The 16649-nt window shown below is 39.5% G+C and overlaps 1 protein-coding gene across 2 annotated transcripts in view; it reads left to right on the forward strand.

The window, feature by feature from the left end:
* LOC139728924 (neural-cadherin-like) overlaps window positions 1–16649 on the forward strand; it is a 75411-nt gene that overhangs the window by 24680 nt on the left and 34082 nt on the right. For both annotated transcript variants that reach the window (XM_071639852.1, XM_071639853.1), the window contains exons 2-10: window positions 7944–8129; window positions 8945–9182; window positions 9794–10007; window positions 10730–10841; window positions 11123–11518; window positions 12488–12699; window positions 13783–14059; window positions 15301–15467; window positions 16087–16415. In XM_071639852.1, coding sequence (XP_071495953.1) covers window positions 7944–8129; window positions 8945–9182; window positions 9794–10007; window positions 10730–10841; window positions 11123–11518; window positions 12488–12699; window positions 13783–14059; window positions 15301–15467; window positions 16087–16415 — 2131 coding nt within the window. The remainder of the gene's footprint in view (window positions 1–7943; window positions 8130–8944; window positions 9183–9793; window positions 10008–10729; window positions 10842–11122; window positions 11519–12487; window positions 12700–13782; window positions 14060–15300; window positions 15468–16086; window positions 16416–16649) is intronic.

Consider the following 16649-nt stretch of genomic DNA (forward strand, 5'->3'; position numbering starts at 1 on the left):
AGTAACAGCAATTTCTTAAGAATGGAGAAATTTCAAATCATATTAAAGCTGTAATTCAAGTCGAGAAAACCGAAAGTACACGTAGAATACAGTCGGTTGTGTGTGTAAATCGCATTAGTCACGTATCACGCGCGTACGAACGGAAGTGATTTTGCTACTGGACTATCCCATAATGCACCGTAAATGACGCTTAAATCAACATCCGGGTACTTTTTACGTCATTGGCGATAGCGAGAATTGGGCGGCTGGCGGTACTATACTACGATGTAGTATGATGAAGCTGGCGGTGGCGTTTCTTCCGCGGTTCAAGTTACATGTATACTGTCGTAATTTACCACCGTCAGACACACTCAACAGTCTCGGACAACAGGAGAGGCAATAATTCTGAAATTGACAGACTGATTTCAGATTGTTCAAACTCAGAAGTCGAAAAAACGATTGCGGATTGTGATAGCATTTGGCAGCAGCAGACGTAAATGTATGCCTGATCAGCCTGTGTATGATCACTCTGATGGCAACAATAGCCAATGCATTGTAAGTGATGGGGTGGACACTAATACGTACGGCAGTATTACAATACATAAATATTTCAATTAAAGATAAATGTTAGAGCATTGCGACTATTTCACATTAATCTTTGACGGATTTTATATAGATATACCAAGGATTATTTGAAGAAAGGAATACAGCATTTGGCAACAGCACTCCTAAATCGGTGTACGGTCTCCTGCAGTAGCGCCAACAAGGCACACCTAGGCAGGCATGCAGACACCGCTCCGCAGTCAGCAGTGCAATGGCAGATCGATGCGTAGCTGGGCTTCGCTCGCGGTGCTCTCAGCTGAGGAAACTGAGCCTGATACGTCACGCGCAATGCATCCTGGGACAGATAGTACGAAGGGCTGCTTGTGACGGATTCGAACATGAAGAATTACCTTATTTTTTTTTAAATCATAGTAAATGTATCTGATGGTCTTTTCTCATCGGGAAAAGGGTAATAGGTTCATGAAATATTGTTCTTTACACAAGAAACGGCTGATAAACGTCCGGACTTCCCCTTTAACATTTCATAAAGTGATTTCTAAGTATCTCAGAAAGAGTTAAAAGCTGAATACTCACCTCAACCAATACTATGACATCCCTTTAATTTCTTTTACACAACCTTTACCAATGTAAGAAAAAGTTTCATTTCCAGATAATGTAGGAATTGAAATATGTACAGATATACAGAATACTGTTATCTCAATTTTGTATGATCACACCTTTACCACTTCAGGATTCTATCCTCCACATTAGTTCAATTCACTTCTTTCTATTTAAAACAAAAGACTGTATATTCACCTTTTTTCAATTACAAAAATAACTGAACAAAATTTGGGAATTTGATTATAGTCATGCATTTTTGTACAAGTCCTTGTTCTATTTGGTTCTGTGTTACTTGAGGGCCTTAAGTGTTAGTTCAGTTTGGTTTTTCATACAGGAAAGAAAGTATGAAAATGTATTATGGAAGAAACTGGCAGAGTTTATTTGGAGGCATTGGTTGTATACTGTTCACACATGACTTCATCACAAACATAATAAGAAATATGAGAAAATAACAAAGAGAAACAAACTGATAAGGTACAATGCTTAAAATACTGGCAAAAATTAAAAGATGGAGGAATTAGCATTTTTATTACTTTTCAAACAAATCATTCAACATACATGTACAAAGTAGATTGTGCCCATATGAATGATTTACACTTCCCTATTCCATAATATATACTGCCTTTATCCAGTGTTCGTAGAGAAGAGAATGTAATTTTCAAAGATGTAAAAATATTCCATCTGTAGGGTAGACCTACCATGACTATGTGTGCATGCACATTGCTAAGCCTCTCTTTTCACTTTTATAAAGAGTTCTGAAAATATATACTTTTGAAATATCTTTTTTTTCCTTTTTCGTTTTTACTGTCTGCAAATGTAACCTTCTTCAGTCCTACTTCATACCCAAATGCAAAGATTTTAAATTTCTCTTTTTTTCTTGAGTAAAATACACACATGTATGTATCTACACAATGTAGTGAATTTAAACAACCAGCTTTATATTGCGATCATGCCTGCAGTGACTTTAAATGACATCACTGATATTTCTGTAGATCAGGATCAATTTTGCTCCAAATTTTAAACTAAAAATATCACAACTGAGCATAGTACAAGTACTTTATGTACACATGTACATGTAAATCTCTAGGTAGTGACACATTTAATTTGTGTCCAATGAAATGAATCTAGACATTATTCTTTCAAGAGTATTTTCATAAGATTCTGTATCTTTTAATCTTACAGAGTGCGGCTATTCAAAGATATGTCGCGGTACCATATACCTAAAGGCTAATTCTATAAATATGCAATATTGTAGGGCCTATAGTAATATAGGAGTAATATGATTTTACACAGGTCCATTTACATCCATCTTTGAAAGTTCTCTCTGTAGTCACTTGTGAAATTTCTAGGTCAAGGCCATCTTCACCGTACAAGAATGTCTTTCAATGTGCATATTTCAAAGATATGAAGTGATATCGCAAAACTGATATCACAATATATCCATTTTCATCAACTTGAGATAAATTTAAGATTGAAGCCGCTGCAAATGATTAAGATGTGTGTGATAATTTCAGTAATATCTTCAAAAATATATCTTGTTTATAACGTAATGAGTACAGTATCATCAAAAATATTAAATTCTTTTCTAATTGATGATGAACCTTCTTAAATAGAATAGAAAATAAAAACCTTTGAAAATGGAATTTAGGCCCTATCTGATTTTACATTCAAACTCTTGAATTATAAGAAATGTATTCCAGATGATTTGAAAAAATAGAAGGTAGAGCTTTATGTGTTCTTTGACATCTTTTCCAGCATTAAGCAGGGATATTGAAAGACAAGTCCCCAGCCCTATCTCATGGAACATGAAGGAATTTGGGTGTATCTTTCTCTTTTCCTTTGTGTCCTATCTCTTGTCTATTCATTTCTCTGATGATCCTGACTTCATGCTCATTCTCTGTGCCAACATGACAAAGTCCAAACCAACAACCCCCTTTGTTTGTCAGGCTGTTTGAATTGTTATTCCATTCGTTGATCACATAATGTGAACATTCTCTTATTGGAAGGCAAAGAGAGACAAACCCCCCCCCCCCCCCCTCCTCCTTAACAGACAGACAAAAAGATGTGGAGGAAGAAAAGTCAACAGCATTACCAGTAGGTGGGGTTCTGTGAAAACGCATTTCATGCACAGTGAGAAGGCCAGGATTTGGCTTGGTCTGCATTCTCTGTGTATGACTCATAGTACTCCACTGTTGTGTACATTGGCATTGATTTATACATGTTGCTGTAGACTGATCAAATGGGGGGGGGGGGGGGGGTGTGGGGGTGGGAGAGCAATTATTCTATGGTGTTGTGTGTCAGTGTATTTGTGTAAGTGCGTATGTAAGTAAGATAGGTAGATACAAAGAGAAATTAAGACAAGGCATGTCATTATGGTGGATGTGTAAAACAGGTCCTTCGCTTCTGCGGTATACCGAGGTTCACTTGTACGGGTACCCTTTGTACCCCATATACAGTACATTGTATACCACACCTGGCAATTGTGTGTACAGTGCTAACAGTGCATGAATGGTACAGGGAAGAAGTTGACTGGTAGGGTACATGTGGATGTGCTGTTAATTTTGCAAGCACTTGAGTCTTGAGAAAAAGGTGGGGAATAAAAGGCCAAGGGGGTTGGGGAGTAGAAGCCTATCTTTTCTAAAACATGCCACCCAAGATTGCAACAAATAGTGACCTTTTGAGGAGCAAAGAGGCCCTATCAATATCAAGTGTCTTCTGTGATATAATGAGACTAAACGTAGATGCTCAGTCTCCGTGGGGTATTGGTCGGATCAAGTGGATACCTTACTGCGCTGTCTGTCTTCTGTAGCTCAATGGGGACATTCATGCTTGAGTGATTACCGTCCCTTTAGCAGACAAGCCAGCTTCTTTGTTCTGTGAAGAAAGAAGGGCAAGATGTTCACAATGAGTTAGCTTCATCCTCTCTCAATGACACTACAGGTGTGACAAAGGAGGGGGGGGGGTCATTGTGTATAATATCCAATTCGCAAAGCCAGTGGAATGTGTGTGTGTGTGTGTGGGGGGGGGGTGGTCTGCCTCTTGAATTACACATGACATACGCTGTATAGTGGGATTCTTTGGAAGATTGTTGGGATGGGGACAGGACAGGTTGGAAAAGTAACTGGGCTCCTTGTTATTCATTCATCCCTAGCCCAGGAAAGAGCGACTGGGTCCTGTCAGCATGTAGAATTTCCTCTTTGCTTTTCACGTCAAGGTTTAACGTAGATGCTAAAGGAAGTCAGTGGAATGATTGATGGAACTATATGACGGGTAATAGCCATCTTTCACTCTGTTTTCCATATCCTGCTACATGATGATCCTATTCGTTAGCAAACCAAACGCAGGAACGGCATGCAGTAAATCTGCAAGTGACAACGCACTAAGAATTGGAAATGACAAAAAAAAGTATTTTTCGTTTGCGTTCACGATTGTGATTTTCATGACTATTAGGCCTACCTGTATTGTGCCGGCCCTAATTCATATTAAAGAAAATGAAACAATCGTGACATCTATATGCTGCACTGCAGTTAAAAAATATATATACACTGTATATACCTGTGGTAGTAGTCCACAATGGTTGTGTTTGTTTGTGTGTGTGTATTTTATGTACTTACAAGCACAACAAATAGAAATTGAAAGATGAAAAAAAAAAGTGAAATAAAATAAATGACTGCCTATCATGCTCGTGTCTTGAAAAGTTTGAAGGAAAATAATAACTGTGTAGGACATAACCAGGGGGGACAGTTTAGGTTGAAATAGTTGTTTGTGCACACGCCTTAATCTGTTGCAATAGAATACCATTGTACCAAGTTGAAGAATCACACCATCTGAAAAATGATGTCAAGGAAAGTATTGTGCCTGTCACATCAGCAGCAACGTTCAATACTTTCGTCCAAATGAAATCTCAGGAAGATACCCGTTCAGCCTCCAATAGGACACCTGTTTAACCTTACATTTTCCCCCTATACTCTGGCTACGTCTAAGCCAGTAATCACTTCTGTCAAGGAGCTCCTCACTTTTATCCAGCAACAAACAAGTTGCTATTCATTTATTTGTGCATCGGATGCATGACAACCATTGAATGGACTTCAGTGTGGCACACAGCAAGTTCAAAGGGGAATATGAGGTCAGCACTGCATACTTCGGTGCAGACTCCACACCCACTTTACAGACTGTCTACTTACATGTGTACACACGCTCATGTAGACAAACACACACACACACACACATACTTTTTTTTTTGTTTTTCAACGATGTTTATTCTGTTCCTTTCAAAGTAATAGAAAAAAATAACAATTTTCATTTGCTACAATTGAAATGACGAAAATATACATTTGTGATCATAATAGCAAATTTGCTATTGCTGTACATAATGACATAACAAAAATTACATTTTCATGAACAATTATCAATTTACATACAGTCACTTCCCCTATGCTCTCAAAAAAATTGCTTAAATTTAACAGTGATAATTCAATTCTTCTAGCATTAATCTTAATAATCATCCAAATGAATTATGCAGCAAAATTATACAGTAATAAATAATGGAACCATATTATTTATCAACCAATACCCGCCCACCTACTAACTCATATCCCTTACTGAGTCCCTATGACCACCCCCACCAGTTCCCTCCCTTCCTGTTTCCTCCCCCACCCCTATCTGTACACATGCAACACACAAACACACACAAACACACCCATACACACACACATACACATGCACCTAATTTGGTTAACTGCTCTTGCCTACACATCACAATATAGTAAATATAGTTATATAATCAGCCCGCCAACAGGCTGACAGGAACGCATGGGAAAGGAGGGGGAGAAAATACAAAACAACACAAGAGAAAAAAAAAGAAGAAGAAGAAGAAGAGGAGGAGGAATGAAGGAAAGGGAAAAAAATGAAGAAAAGAAAGAGTGGAATACTATGGAAACATTACTATTTTCTTAAAAGTCACAGACGTTGCACGTAGCTTCAGACTGGTTTATTCAACGAAGTCTCAAAATATTCCCATTTTTGTAAATGTACATGTAGCTTCCCAGCCTTGGTCGCAAGGATTTTTTCCTCATTTATTAATTCAACAATAATCTTTTGCATCTTTTCTCCAGTGGGTAACTTATTTCCCGTTCTAGATTTAAAAATGATGTATTTTGTTAAGATAATCAAAGTATTTACACATTTTGATCTATTTGAATAACCAGAAATTCCCCCAAATATATCTCTCCAATTCATATTCCTTAACTCATTTATATCAAAATAATTAATTATGAATTCCCATAACGGTTTCACTTTAACACAGTGTAAAAATAAATGCAGATAAGTTTCAGGCTCATGTTGGCAGAAGGAACAAAGGCTGTCTGTTACAAAACCAAACTTCATTAAACGCTCCTAGTGTAAACTACGCCATGTAACATCATAAATTGAAATTCTCTATATTTTCTTATCAATGTACACTTACTCGGTTTAATAAAAAGATCTTTTATTTCTTTGTTTGTATAATCATAGCTACTGTGGTCATCTTTGATTTGTAAAACATAAGATGACTGTAAATCTTCCACCATAGCCTCATATATTTTTCTCGATTTTAAAACTTGCAAATTTACTCTCTGACCAGAAAAAATCAATTTTAAGTCAAAGTTTGTGGAATCAACTTGCTGAAGTGTACCTGCTCTTATAGAATCCTTCCATTTCTGGGGTATAGCATTAACACACACACACACACATACACACACACACACACACACACACACACACACACACACACACATACACACACACACACACATACACACACACACACACACACACACACACACACACACACACACATCTCAGCATACACTATGCCACAGTTGAATAACTGGAAAAAAAAAGAGGATGTGTTTTTCAGGTTGATGATAAACAAAGCATTGACAAATACGTAAAATGTGAAGAGAGGGGTATATTGTGTTGTTGTGCTATTCCTATGTATGTGAACTCTTAATGACCCAAGATTTTTTTTTTTTTTTTTGTATTTTGTATTTATTTATTTATTTATTTATTTATTTTTTTTTTGGTGGGAATGGGGGGGGGGGGGGGTACACTTTTTGTGGGGATGGGGGTGGGATTGACCCTGGGTAGGGATATACAAACGTAAATGTATGGAATCTGTGCCTAAATGATAGATGATATACATGTACCCTCAGTGTAAAAATTTATGCAACAAACTTTTACCTTTAGTAAGAAACTACAAGCGAGCACAATTACAATATGTACAGAAAATGTATGATAAAACTTTTCCACAAGACATTAACATTTACTCTTACCAAACCTGTGTAGTCATGATAAATAAAGACAGAGAAAAAAAAACACTCAGTAAAACTAACAATTCCTTTGTGATGAATATTTTTCAGTCTCAAAAGAATTCCATGTACAGATCATGTGTATATATATTTTGTCCTGTGCAACTGTAATTGTGTAGAGAGTGAACTTTGATATCAGTTTCTCTCTGTTTTTTATTAGCACAACCCATGATAACCATAAGGTAATGTACAGTAACCAGCAATTCAGATGAAAATATTACAGCAGTGTCTCTCAAAATATGCATTGAATCCAGAGTTGGATTTGACGCGAGAAGTATCTCTCACTGTATATCTCAATATAGTGAAATATGTGAAGAGTCATTATTAAAGTTCATGCAGTCATGAAACATCTTGATACATGATGCACATGAAATTACTCGTCATATTTACTATTTTTATGTGTTATCTCTCCCCCCTCCCCCCTTTCCTCTCCCTTGCTTTTCTAATTTGCAGATATGCTTGATACTTTGCGAGTGGTCTTCAGTATCCAAGATGCCGATGAGCCCCCTTACTGGACCATGGAAGTGTCCCCCTACATTGCCGTCGTACCCCTTGATGCCCCCAACCAGGCCTGTATCTACACCCTCACTGCCGCGGACGTCGACGTGGGGACCGAGATCACATACTTTCTGCGTGCCGGTGAGTGTCCGGCCTGTCTGATCTGCTAGCCCGAAGCCCATGAGCATATTTGGCTTGAGCCATGTCTTCAAGACATACATATGCATATCAAAACAGAACAATTTGGGGACTACTCTTCACTTGAAGATTTAATAAAGCTGGTATTATAAATGGTTTTTCAAAGATTTTGCTGATGTGATATTTAGTCATGATGTTTGTTACTTCTGTGGCAGTGTCTTTTATGTGTTTTGCATATCAAATATATACTTTCTATGTACTGTTAAAACTGTGAGACAAGCATTTAGCATCAATGTACTGGATTAAGCAAGAATTTAAAATATACAGAGTAAGTATCTGGGAGTCATGTCAGATATCTCAATAATGTCTTTTTCCATTTGAAGAGTGAGGTATATATCTGAGGAAATCTGAAATATATCGCAAGAGTCATTGTAGTACAGTTGTACATTTTGGTAGTTACCACATCGTATAGCAGGTGTTCAAGTTATGTTAGTTCAGCAAAATATTTGTTGTCATTGCTTATCACTGTTTAATTTCCCATGCACTGATATTTTACAGTACACACTGTGATAGAAGTTTTTGCAAAATTTGATTTTACTTGACTGCATGATCAAGATGATATTCACATTGATAGTAACATGAACCATCTGGAACAAATTTCAGCTCCATTCTTTGTGCATGATTTTCCACTGGAACTTCATGTTGATGCTTCGGAAGATATTTTGACCCCATTGCATAAATCTTTTAGAAAGACGGCAAAATCAAAACAAGACAGAAGAATAAGTCAATGACGACGATAATCTCTACTTCAATTTCAGGTGGAAATGGCTGGTTTTCTGTCGATGAAACCAGTGGATGCATCAACACCGAAGTGACGGCCGACACCAATTACGTGGCGAATGAGGAGTACATCCTCAGCGTGTATGCCAGGGGCACGAGGACAGATGTATTCTCCGATGTCACGGCCTCCGTCTCTGTGTACGGTGGCTCATACCCGCCGCAATTTCGTGAGGATCCTTACGAAGCCTCTGTCAGTGAGGCTCAGGCCAATCAAGTGTGAGTTTAGCACTGAGATATACCCCTCTGCTGTCATTAGACAAATGAATGAACCCAGACTAAGGAAATGCTGGAAGTCAACCTACCCCCCCCCCCCCCAAAAAAAAAAAGAAACAGCCTTGATTAGTTATCTTCCCACAGAAGTATGGCTTACTATGCATTATGTGAGCAGAGAATCAAATGTGCTTTAAATGTATGTAGTCAAATTAAAAAAAAAAAAAAAAATTCTTTTGTACATCATGCCGTATTCTCTGATGCTTTAAACCCACAATTCACACACTGAGACACCCGTCAGCTCCAGTGGAAACTAGTACGGCTCAGTAGATAAGACCATGGATTTTCAAAGATTTAAAAAGCTACAATTGTAGCCCTGTAGTAGGCATGTCATATCATCCTCACTATCCAGTCCTTCAGGGGGACCTAACGCTGATGGTCCTGTGGTTGCTTGCTTGCAGGTATCCATTGCTTCCTACCAGCCGTGAAAAAATACTTGAATTTGGAATATCAGACTCTCCTTACAATCTTGCAACATTTTTCAGCTCAGTTGGCTTACTGCACTCTCCTCCATACTACTTACCCCCCCCCCCCCCCCTCCCCCCACCCAATCACAGAGTCACTCAAGTAACTGCAGAGTCGTTCAAGCGCAATGTGGCGGTGACGTATTCGATCACCGGTCCCGCGAATCGCCCCACGCACACCATCAACGCTCAAGACGGCACCATCACCCTGACGGAGCAGGTTTTGTATGAGGAGCTACCGACCTACTTCCTTACTGTTCAGGCCGTAGAGAGCACAGCAGATGACCCTTTGACCTCCGAAGTCAGGGTAAGTCATCCGTAACCCATTAGTAACTGAACCGCTCAAACCTGCCTGTCTTATTACTTACGAAAACGCCCAAAACTGCCCTTCTGTTTTGTTATAGTTTATGCTTTACCATTTTTTTAATTTTCATATTAACTATATAATTACATAATTTCAAAGAGATCAAAGGTCAACAAAAGTATGTTAGAATTACTTCTGTGACACACCGCTCTCTTGGAAAGGTCCTGATAGGCTTTCAAATAAACATAACGTATAACAAACATAAATAAACATGCAGTGAGTTATTTAAAATAATTTAGAAAGTTGTCGAAATGAGAGTAGTACATATTGCTGTACCTTCTAGGGAACAATAGGCCATTATGTACAGAATTGTCAGTTGCTAAAGGGTTAGCAATGTACATACAGTGCACTTGTGTGTACAAATAACATTTGATTGGATGTTGTGTATATTTTGTTATACGATCACAGACCATAATCTAGTAATTTGACCACACTTACAATCAAATAGTTTAGGTGGATATAATATATTTTGTGAGTTTCATATGTAATGCCTAATTGTGGGTGTGATGAATGCAAAGAGAAAGTATGCTGCCTCTAACAAGAATAATCACGATGTAAGGTGGGTTTTGACTGATTCATTACGACTACTGTGCTTTGCACTCTGCCCAGCATTTACATGGGCTCGGGATGTGCACTTTTAAACTCCTGCTTCCTTGTGTTTGCAGGTGAACGTTATGGTGGAGGACATCAATAACTGTGAACCGACCTTCAGTCAAGACGTCCTCAGTTTCAATGATGTCCCAGAAACTGCAGAGCCCGGAGACACCATAGCCACAGGTGAGGTCAAAGGTCATTCTTCTGTGAGATTCTCTACCTGACAAGATTACAGTAGATGCCTTTTCATTGTGCGACAATAGCTTTGGTCTTCTGTGATCAAACAAAAAGGATGTTAAGGATAAATGGTATGATATAAGATGCTATAGGATCTGCACAAGACTGTGCTATCTTGTAGCATGGATATTTGTGGGGGATTACAATGTTGTTAACTGTTCGGCAGTTCTATGAACCACCTTGTATTCACGCTGATTATCTCGCTGGATTTCTTCCCTGCTACACAGTGGTTGCCACTGACTGCGACACTGGGGTGAATGCTGAGCTCACCTACAGTATCGTGACGACTTCCACCGTCTTCTCAATCAACAGCACCAGTGGGGACATCTCCCCCACTAGTGTCCTGGACTACGAGAAGGGTCCCCGCTACTACACCTTCACGGTCAGAGCCACGGATGGCGGCAGCCAGCCTTTGTCCAGCACGGCCACGGTGGTCATCTCCCTGGCCGATGCCCCGGAGGCGCCCGTCTTCAATCCGGACGACTACTTCTTCCGCATGGATGAGACGGCCAACCAAAACTACGAAGTGGGGACCGTCTACGTGAGCGATGACGATGTGGGAGATACCATCACCCTGGCCATTATTGGTGGGGATGGAACTTTTGCCATCAATCAGAATACAGGTAATGCCATGGGCAATATTACTTCAGAGAGATTTTATATCATCTTGTATTTTTTTACGCTGATTGTAGATAGGTGGCACTTCGAAATTAAGTTCAGGTCTGATTCGAAGAAGAGCACATGCACACAAAAAGGGGTCACAGTTTTCGTGTAAATGAGAAATATCCTTTTCAGCAGATTACAATGCGAAGGCAAACAGGTTTCAATTCTCTCTTTCTTTTACAGGAGAATGAAACCAAAACATATATGTTAATTGAGGAGATGCAGCAATATTAGTTGATCACGTCAGCAGAGTTGAAATTGAACAGTTCTATGAAAAGTATTGAAGTTTTAACATTTTTGGGCTGCTATTGCTGGATGAGGAGACGTAACACTTCATGCATGTACAACAATATAAAGAAAATATTCAGAAAATTCGACATAATTTCTCATTTCTAGCATAATGAAAGATCACTTGACTTACCTCTTTCAGGAAACTGGGGAATAGCATTACTCTTAGCATTATGTCAGTAGCAATTTAAAAGAATTTGTCTTTTCAACAGCAATAAATGAAATTTTGTTGAATTCTGTGATATCTGTATATCTGTCTGTGTGCATGCATGATGTCATGAAGTTTGGTAGTCTTCTCATCCCGTGATGATAGCACTGAATATCTTAAAATTTGTAACTTGATTGAATTGTCTGTTTTGTTTGTTGTTGTTGGTTTTTTTACTCAAACTATGGTGACATATTCTGCTAATAATGCTGCATTCACTCAGTCCACATGTATAGGTTAGTCTCATTCCCTTTTTAAAAGCTTCACCATATGTGTGTAAACCACTGTGGGAATGGAATGAGTGGTGCTAAAGTTCCATATCTTCCTTTCCGTTCAATTTTTTTCCTAATCCTTGAGTGTTTTGTTATTTGTTGCTTCAAGGAAATACAGCATGTCATCACAGACATATAATGATGATTGTTTGGTCTTTCCTTAGGTGTAATATCAACAGTGCGAACACAGCCATTTTCATATCAGTCGGTGTACCAGTTCAACATCTCCGCTACGGATTCTACTGGACTTGTATCCATGGCGATGGCAGAAATTTCAGTCACAGACTTGAACGACAATATCCCGGATTTTCCAGATTGCGGCACCTATGCTCCAAACATATCAGAGGATGCTGACAACGGGGATGAAGTGATTCAGGTGAGCATGAGAGGTGTTTTTGGCTTTGCCCATGCCCACTTTGATCCCGTAACCCGCTCCTACCGCAATTCTCCGAGAGCCTTCATCAGTGCCCCCCAAACGCAATTCTTTTTGGCAGGTTGACAGAGAACAGATAGTTTCCTGATCTTCTGTGCAAAAGCGGTCAAGCGGTACATGTATTCCCAATTCCACGGTCAACTACATGTGCCATCGAACAATGCAAATCATCTGTCGGACATGAATTATGAATAGAGCGTGTGCTGATGGGCTCACGAAGTATTTTGTTATATGCAATAAGGGCACCTGATTCTGAATAAGGTCGGCAAAAGTCAAAATCTAGTAAGGTCAGCCGTGACAGCTGCATACTTCTTCATATGAGTTTTGCAACAAAACAAGTGTGTTACTGCATTGGAAAAATGGAGAATTGGCAAAAATATATGTAATTTTGAGACGGAAAGATTACAGATATTGGGAGGGTAAACTCTAATCTTTCGATCAAAGTCATTTTTCTTGGTCTCATAGCACAAATAAACATGAATTCAGATCACGAATACAGACACTCTTGTCTGCATTTTGGCCTGGTATACCAGGTTCCCGTATATCAGTTGACGCCATGGGAACCTGGTTCCTGTAATTAAGGGGTTAACAAAATTTTTCACCCTCTGTTTACATAAATGATAAGAAAATCTTAAATAGTTGTTACAATTTTTCAAATTCAATTTGCCCTTAAAGGTGGCAATTTTTTCTTCAAGGTGTCTTCAGCCATTCAGAACAATATGTACTCATATCTCAAGTAGATACTTATATCTTTTTGAATAAGATGTCATAACCTGAGCAGTACTTTGGATTGAAGGACCAAAGTAAGGTAATTCAGACAAGATGCAAGTTGTGTAATAGTCTGAACTTGCCAGAAATACTCTAATTAGAAGATGAACAATGCTGTAACATGTCATACTTATCTCATGTCTTACATAGGTCACACCTCATTTCTTGGATAAGTGACAGATGTCATGTTTCCACATATCTTCCCCCTTCTCCCATCCCCATTTACAATGCATTATGGGTATTCTTCCCTCTTGGCAGGTGACTGCAGTGGACGTCGACCAGGGTTCCAACGCCGAACTTAGCTATTCTATCTCCTCCAACGATAATACAAACATTGCCCTCTATTTCCGCATCGACGACGATGGCGTGATTACGACCACAGGGAACCTGAACCGCGAGGTCACCCCGATCTTCGAGGTGCTGGTGTCGGCGGAGGACGGTGGGGACCCTGCCCTGACCGGGTTCTGCACGTTCTCCATCACCGTCAACGATGTCAACGATAACCCCCCAGTATTCTCGCAGTCCCAGTATCGCAGTAAGTGTAGGAACATGTAGCTGAGAACTAGCAACTCAAGTCTTATGTTGGGAAGAATACTTATATAACTTTACTTTGTGGAGACAAGGTGCGTGAAGTGTTTTGGAGGATGTAGTAGCGTTAGAATTCAATGAAAAAAAAAAAAAAAACTTTCATTATGCTAACCTGAAATTAGCTTTGGTATGCTGTCTTTTTCTTCTGCGTGAGATATCATGGTTCTGTCATACCCATATAGAAAGTGAAATGTATCTGCTTGTACAAAAAAACAAAAACAAAAAACAGTCATGCTGTGTGACTAAGAGTGGAGCAGTGTGTTATTTTGGTTGTTCATCCGTCCATCCATTGGCCTGTCTGGCTGACAATTAATTTATTCTCTGCCCTCAGATTATGCTAGTTAAAGACAGCCAATGCTCCCCTGACTATTAGAGAGGCTCTCTGATTTTTATTCTCTAGTTTCAGTACACATTTTTAATGAAATGTCAGTGCCTCCCTGATACAAAGTTTCTATCCTGTGGTCATTATATGATTTTGTATGGGAGGGTGATGCGTATGAGAAGGGTATTGCGTATTAGATGGGTGTTGCGGATTAGGATGGTGTTGCAAATTTGGAGGATCTTTTGTATTTGGAGGGTGCTGTGTAGTAGTAGGGTGTTGTGTATTAGAAGAGTGTTAGTGTGTTTGGAGGGTGTTGTGTGTTAGAAGGGTGTTGTGTATTAGGAGGTTGCTGTGTTTGAGGAGGTTGTGTACTCTGAAGGTGTTATATAGTGTGTACTAGGATGGTGGGTATTAGGAGATTGTTGTGTGTTTGGAGGGTGCTGCCCAATACCATGTACACCATATATTTAATGAATCACATATTTTCACAAGTTGGGACTTGTCAACAATTTCGCAAGTGGTTAAATTTGCGATAGTGAACTACACCATGGAACCTAGAGATGACCAGTATGTGTGCATGTGTGTGTGCGTGAGAGTTAATATTTTCTTGTGTTTTTAAATTTGTAGATAGCATCCGACTTGCAAAATTTGCCAAAATAAAACCTTGCAAAATATTTGGCGGATACTGTAGTCCTGTGGCAGTCAAGAATCTCAAGATTTTCTAAAGGAGTTTGTCTCAGGTGGAGTGACATTAAGGTGAAGTGGGTTGTTCAGGTGAGCTCTAGACACAGATCTCTTATTCTCAATAACTCTTCATTGTTTCATTTATTTTGCGCGTGTGTTTGTGTGTGTGCTTGTTGCTACAGCCTCAGTTAGATCTGATGCAGCTTCAGGTGACGTGGTCCTGACCGTGACAGCTGATGATCTGGATGAAGTGGGAACACTGATTTATGGTGTCCTGGACACCATAGACTTCGGCATCAACCCCGGCAGTGGGGAGATTATCGTTAGAGAAGATTTGTCTTCTGTTACGGTAAGCCTGTTTCCTTCCTGTCAGTCGTTCCCCTCCCTTTTCAAGTGGTTGAGCTTTGATGCTACCATCCCCTGTAAACAGGACAGTGATGTGGTGATAGAACAGTGATTTGTAGTCCCCATATTAACTGGGTGGTATTTCTGTATCCATATCATAATTCTTGTGTCTAGCAGGTTAACATTCAGATAACATAAAAGGAAGGGGGGTGGTGGTGTATTAATGAGGCAAAAAATCAGTCATTCAGTAAGTCCTCTGTAGGCGTAGTTTAATGACTCTGTCATTGAGTGGTTTTGTGTGTGGGAAATCAGTTACCAGACCCCCACATACCTGTCATGTTTCATTTTTGGCGTAAATCCTTTTGAACCGAAGGCCCTCTTTGGCTCCTGCAAAGTTTTTTGAGGCCTAGTTACAGTGTACATGTGTAGATTGAATATATAGAATGAATGGCGGCCCACCAGCAAGAGCTTCAGCTTGAGAATCATAAAGTATTCAGGTGACCAGTGCCATACTGATGTGACTCAAGAACTCCCTCAGCAAAAGTGTGAATGCATCTTTGTGCTTTAATCAGTGTTTGATCTGTTGCTGAGATCCACAAAACTGTCTGCTTCCTTATCAACAGGAGGCTTCGTTCACAGTGACAGTGACAGACGGAGTGTTCACGGCGAGCAGCGACGTTCAAATTGACGTGCGTGACCCGACAGATACTGTAAGTCAGCCCACATTCGAGAACACGCCCTACCAGGTGACCATCCCCGAAAACTTTGGCTTCAACGAAGACATCCTCATGATTTCAGCCACGGATGGCGATGACCAAATCGGGTTCAACATCATCCAGGGATTACGTCCTGAGACCAACAGCGAACTAACCTTTACCCTGGACCTCGTGCCACTGAACAACACGGCCATCCTCACTTTACAGCAGTCTCTAGATTTTGAGACTGTTTCTAGGTAGGTCGATGTCGGGCTACTCACTGGTATATTTTGCCATAAATGATTGAGTCTTTCACTTAATGCAGGAAAGAGATGTCATATGTACTGATATGTGCATGTGATCATGAATATTTGGCTTTTCAATCTCCAACCTACCAAATATCCATGTACAACACTGCTACTACCTTTGTTCTACACATACAGGCAAGAAGTTATAGGCTAAGGAAAGTTAGAATTGGTGCACTTTCTCCT

This window comes from Diadema antillarum, unplaced genomic scaffold (assembly GCF_040938485.1).
Source record: "Diadema antillarum isolate AM-2024a unplaced genomic scaffold, OU_Dant_1.0 seq00000205_RagTag, whole genome shotgun sequence".
In the NCBI taxonomy this organism is placed as follows: domain Eukaryota; kingdom Metazoa; phylum Echinodermata; class Echinoidea; order Diadematoida; family Diadematidae; genus Diadema; species Diadema antillarum.